General features: G+C 44.1%; 1 protein-coding gene across 2 annotated transcripts in view; it reads right to left on the bottom strand.

The window, feature by feature from the left end:
• Positions 1 to 2,983: 2,983 nt before the first annotated feature.
• Positions 2,984 to 6,219, bottom strand: part of Polh (DNA polymerase eta) — a 40,951-nt gene continuing 37,715 nt past the window's right edge. For both annotated transcript variants that reach the window (XM_057752013.1, XM_057752014.1), the window contains one exon: positions 2,984 to 4,480. In XM_057752013.1, coding sequence (XP_057607996.1) covers positions 3,634 to 4,480 — 847 coding nt within the window. In that variant the 3' untranslated portion in view covers positions 2,984 to 3,633. The remainder of the gene's footprint in view (positions 4,481 to 6,219) is intronic.

Here is a 6,219-nt window from a genome sequence, read left to right as displayed (position 1 = left end):
TATTCTGTGCTTATACTTAAGACAAAGGTTCCACCTCCACAACTGGGTTCTCCTCCAGGATTACAGACAAGTGACTCCCTACCATTGGTGAAAGAAGTCATCCCTTAGCTCATTGGCCATTCTTTTCCTATCCCCATAGGATCAGCATTCTGTGTGTTCTATTTTGCTTCATTTTGCAAGTGAGCAGAGTGGAGAGGCCTTTTCAGCTCAAATAGTTAGCTGCATTGCGCCTGCCAGTGTTCACTAGGAGGAGCCCTCTCCTCAGAGTACCAGCTGTGCAGGGGTGAAGACTCAGGGGAATGGTAATGCGGTCCTCACACTTCTTTTAAGCCTAGGTTCTTGGAGCATCGAGGTCCATGTAAGCTAAACTTTGGCCTTTCCTATTTCTGTGTTCAGACTATCATAGATTTTAGAGTCCATGCTAACCAAATACCACCATTGAGCTCTATTCCCAGCCTATCCCATATTAAGTAGGGTCTAAGGCTAAAGACTACTGCAAAAGTAGGAACTCTATTTTGTTTATTTATTTATTTTTTTTGGTTTTTCGAGACTGGGTTTCTCTGTGGTTTTGGAGCCTATCCTGGAACTAGCTCTGTAGACCAGGCTGGTCTCGAACTCACAGAGATCCGCCTGCCTCTGCCTCCCGAGTGCTGGGATTAAAGGCGTGCGCCACCATCGCCCGGCAGGAACTCTATTTTGAATACTAATCCTGGCAAAGCAAACGATACATGTGGTCCAAAGCCTTATGCAGCATTCTGCCACCGGAGTTTTATTTTTTGAGATAAGTTTCTAGCCCAGGCTGGCATCAAACTATGTAATTGAGGATGACCTTAAACTTTTGATCCTTCTACTTCTCAGTTTGCTGGGGTTACAGACACGACTCATACCTGCTTTTATCCCATGCTAAGGCTCAAACGTAGGAACGTAGGTCTTGCTGAATCTTAGGCACCTGCTGAGCTGTATCCTCCAGTCCTATATATAGTACTTTTATTTATTTTTTTTCTATATTTATTTATTATATACACACTTTCCAGGATACAGTGCCAGATCTCATTACAGATGTTTGTGAGCCACCATGTGGTTGCTGGGAATTGAACTCAGGACCTCTGGAAGAGCAGCTAGTGCTCTTAACCTCTGAGCCATCTCTCCAGCCCCCTATATAGTACTTTTAGACAGGCTCTTGGCTCTGTGGCCTTAACTCACAGTAGTCCTACCTTGCCTTCTTCAGCTAGGGTTACAGGTATGGGCCACCATATCTGATTTTTTTTTTAAAGATTTATTATGTATGCATCATTCTGCCTCCATGTATGCCCACATTCCAGAAGAGGGCACCAGATCTCATTACAGATGGTTGTGAGCCACGATGTGGGTGCTGGGAATTGAACTCAGGACCTCTGGAAGAGCAGCCAGTGCTCTTAACCACTGAGCCATCTCTCCAGCCCTGATTTTTTTTTTTTTTTTTTTTTTTTAAAATAACCATTGGTAGCCAAGCATGATGGTTGGATCTCTGAGTTCAAGGCCAGGGTCTACAAAATGAGTTCCAGGACAGCCATCACTATACAGAAAAACCCCATCTGGAAAAACAAAAACCAAAAATTGCCATTGGCTTAACATACTACTAAGAAGCCTATGGGTAAGCTGCCTCCTGTATTAAAAGCTGTGAGCAGTGAGGAAGGCAATGGTGCTTTCCCAGCACTGATGAAGGCCTGCTGTCTGCTCTCCTATAGACTGTGTGCAACAGGGCAGGGCTGCCCAGGACAAGGTATACTACAGGCTTTGCCTTCCATTGGTCCACTAGCCACCCTCCACCTGACCTCCAGCTCATCTCTAGAGATCAAGTGACACCTAAATTTCTGCGACAGCACTTCTCTCTTTTGAGACAAGGTCTCACTGCATTATTCAAGAAGACCTGGAGCTTAACTCCAGATCCTCCTGCCTCCACCTCCAGAATCCTAGGATTACACATCGTCACATCTAGATTTATTCTTTTCTTTTAAAATGTAAGGCTAAGCAAGTACTCTATCACTAGCTTACATCCCCAGTCTCTACTCCCTTCATGTAGCCCAGGTTGCCCCAGACTTGCTATCTAGCCAGGGATGATTTTAACTCCAGATTGATTCTCCTTCCTTTACCCTTTAAAGTGTTGGGATTCCAAGCACGCACAAAACACCTCGCCACACCTTATTTTTCTCTACGACTACTTGCAGTCATCCCAACTGCAACCAAAAGGAGATGACAGTTGCACAGGTACATCTGTATACACATACGATTCCAGCACACAGAAAACTGAAGTAGGAGGGTCAGAGTTGTGAAGACAGTTTAGCCTAGCCTACCCACCCCAATGTCAAAATTACCAGTACATTAACAGAACATTTAGAGGAATAAAAGTGTGCAAGGCAGGTCCTCAAAGAGTACATTTTTATTTTCCTAGTGTGGGCAATCATGTATAATTTTTATTGCATACATCAACCAATAATCAAGAACACACTATGTGTAAGGCACTGCCAGAATTCTTGCCTTTAAGAAGCTACTGACCCAGCTAGGGAAAAGCCACAGTAAATTCAAGGGAAAGGTCAATTCCTGCTAAACACAGTTAGCTTTAAACCTTCCCCTTGAAGTAAAATACAAAGGCACAATTTATAAATATGGAAAATGAAGTTGGTTTGTATTTAGTATGGGAAGAGCGGTGTGTGCTATCTTCGAACTCATTTAACCCACTACCTGGTTTTGCATATAATTCAAAGTCATATCAGAAAAGCCTAACACCTGGGTGGCTAAGAAAGACTACATGTCTCATTAAAAAGATTATTTATTGCCGGGCGATGGTGGCGCATGCTTTAATCCCAGCACTCGGGAGGCAGAGGCAGGCGGATCTCTGTGAGTTCGAGACCAGCTTCGTCTACAGAGCTAATTCCAGGACAGGCTCCAAAACCACAGAGAAACCCTGTCTCGAAAAACCAAAAAAAAAAAAAAAAAAAAAAAAAAAAAAAAAAGATTATTTATTAAATCCATTACTTTAGCCTTTTGGCTAATGTACTATTTTTATTCCCACTCCAGTACTGGGAATTGAACACAGACAGGGTGTTGCACCCTAGGCCAGTGTTCCACCACTGAGTTATATCCCCAATCCCATTTTTCCCCCATTCTGTTCCAATTTCAAGTTAGGACTTTGTTTTTTTGGGGTTTGTTTGTTTTTTTGAGGAGGGGGTCTTTTGGGTTTTGTGAGACAGGGTTTCTCTGTATAGCCCTGGCTGTCCTGGAATTTGCTCTTATAGACCAGGCTAGTCTTGAACTCAGAGTTTTGCCTGCCTCTGCCTCCTCAGTGCTGGGATTAAAGGCGTGCGCCATCACCGCCTGGCATGGGGGGTTATTAGGAGTCACACCCCTAAATATATCACTTATGGTCTTTAGTTTTATAGATAGGTGAGAAAGCTCGATGTTGAAGGAGTCTGCCAAGGCTCCTTACACCTTTTACCAAACCGTCTCCCTAAAGACATTAAAAACATTTTGATCAGAAACAGGATCAGGATCCCACTGTATTAACAATTTCATAGATTCCCTTGAGAAATCAATATGATCCCATCGCTCAGTTACAACTAACTATTGTAAAGTTCTACAAGCCGGAAGGCAGCATTAATGTGTCAAGGGCTTAAAAAAAGATTCCAGTGTCTGCATGCCGTGGGGCCTAAGCCGTTTATTACTGGAAGCCAAAGGACTCTTGGGATTTCTTTTGCCCTGAGGAGACATTGCAGGAACAGTGTGAGGTTTTGAAGTACAAGGCTGCAAAAAAGACTTCTGCAACTCCAATGCAAAATGGTAGTCTATGTGTTCTGGCATGTCCCACACTGGGACCAGCAGGTCACACTTCTCACAGAGCATTTGGTCCTCAGCTGCACTGTGGGCCACCTCCTCAGAGTTGTAAACTGAAGAATTAAGCATGTTTGGACTGTTACAGGCCACATCCTTTTCTGTAGAAATTGCTTTAGAAGATAGTGGCTTCAACACTCTTTCATAAAGAGGACCGCCATCTGCACACTCTGTGGGAAAATAGCTTGATATCGCTTCCGAGTCCTTCTGTGGAGAATGAGGAGCTGAAGGACTATTAAGCTGTGTTTGCTGTGTTAACAGCCTCTTCTGCTTGAAGAAGGGCTCGATTCCTGCAGTCCGGCTGCTTTGGAAAGGTAGTGCGGGCTTGACTGGTGACTTGTCTGTGGACGTGTTGAGAGGAGCAAGGGAAGTCTCTTTCACTGTCTGCTTTTTGGCAGCCTTTTGAAAAAAAGACTCCAGAGAGGTGGCTGGCTTTCTAGATGTGGGCAAAGCTGCACCAGTTCCCTGGGTCTTAGTTTCAGAGCTGGCAGTTGGCACCTTTGACTGACAACTTGAGTCATTGCTCAAGAAGATGGTGATATCTGTGCGAGATGAAGGGGCAGAGGCAGAGAACTTGGTGGCACAGAGGAAGAGCATCGTGAGGGGAGGGGACCTGTGTACAAAGTAATGGAACAAGGACATTACCAAGTCACTGTTTTAAGATCCTAGATTTTATTAATGAATGACAAGTTCTGGTTCTAAATGAAAGGAAATTCTATTACTCCCCCCCACCCCCGCCCTTTTCAAGACAAGGTTTCTCTGTAACTTTGGAACATGTCCTGAAACTTACTCTGAAGATGAGGCTAAGACGAGGCTGGCCTCAAACTCACAGAGATCCACCTGCTTCTGCCTCCTGAGTGCTGGGATTAAAGGCATGCACTACCACCTTGCTCGCTCTCTCTCTCTTTTTTTTTTTTTTTTTGAGACAGAGTTTCTCTGTGTAGCTCTGGCTGGCTGTCCTAGAACTCAGTCTTTAGACCAGGCTGGCACTGAACTCAGAGATCAGTCAGACTTTGCCTCCTAAGTGCTGAGATTAAAGGTGTGTGCCACCACACCTGGCTTGGGGCTACACAAATTTTACTCAAGACAACAACAGGAGAAATAAGCAAATCATAGCTCAGGGGGTGGCACTTGCCACCAAACTGGATGGCCTGAGTTTTGTCTGTAGGACCAACTCAGAGATTTCGCAAGTAGTACACAAATTATGACACTATACACACAAAATAAGTGGGAAAAAAAAATCTTATCCTAATCCATAACTCTAGAATTTTTCAAGATGAAATTCCCTATCAAGCTTTTGATTTCCAGTCTCAGTCTGGTCTGCAGTGAGTTCCAGGACAGCCAGAGTGGTTACACAGAGAACTCTGTCTCGAGAAATACAACCAAAGGGAAACATTTCAAGAAATTTGTCGATTTGTTGTATTATGTTTTACATATTTATTTACTCATTATGCTTTCCTAAAGTTCTTATGAAAAATCTGAAGGTGTAGCTTAGTAGTAGAACACTTGCTTCGCATGTTCAAGGACCTAGGTTTAATCTTCAGGATCCAGATTATTGCCAGGCAGGGGTGGCCACGCTTTTAATCCCGGCACTTCAGGTATGTGATAGTCCTGGCCTGTAATCTCAGTACTTGGGAGATGGCGGCAAGAGCATCAGAAGTGTAAAATCCAGTGTGTGCTAGCACATGCCTTTAACCTCAACACTTGGGGAGGGGGCAGAGGCAGGTGGAGTTCGAGGCCATCCTGGTCTATAAAGCGAGTTCTAGGAAAGTCAGGGCTGCACAGCAAAACCCTGTCTCCAAAACCCAAACAAACAAACAAACAAAAAGATGTACATAGTCATACTTGCCTGGAATACAGGAGTCCCTATCTTAAAAGAAATTCCTGATAATCTCAGGACATAAAAAGCTTAATACTGTTACAGGCAGTCATTTCCCTGAAGGCAGCATGCTGGCACTAGTTCATGTTGTCTTCTAGCTACTACTACACCCTTGGGTCCCAGAATGTATCAAATGTAGGAAAAACAAACAAAAACCCTGTGAGTGAACTTGCTTTCTTCTCACCTTCCTTAGCCCTTGATTACCCCCTCTATGAGGTGTGGCTAGTCAAGTCACAAGCTACTTCAGATGAAAGGTCAGAGGCTCACTGATTGAAGCCACACAATACCTTTTTTGTTTTGGTTTTTGGTTTTTCGAGACAGGGTTTCTCTGTAGTTTTGGAGCTTGCCCTGGAAGAACTAGCTCTTGTAGACCAGGCTGGCCTCGAACTCACAGAGATCCACCTGCCTCTGCCTTCTGAGTGCTGGGATTAAAAGCGTGCGCCACCACTTCCTGGTCCTTTTCTTAAAAAACA

This window comes from Chionomys nivalis, chromosome 19 (genome assembly GCF_950005125.1).
Source record: "Chionomys nivalis chromosome 19, mChiNiv1.1, whole genome shotgun sequence".
Classification (NCBI taxonomy): domain Eukaryota; kingdom Metazoa; phylum Chordata; class Mammalia; order Rodentia; family Cricetidae; genus Chionomys; species Chionomys nivalis.
This window is presented reverse-complemented; position numbering and strand designations above follow the sequence as displayed.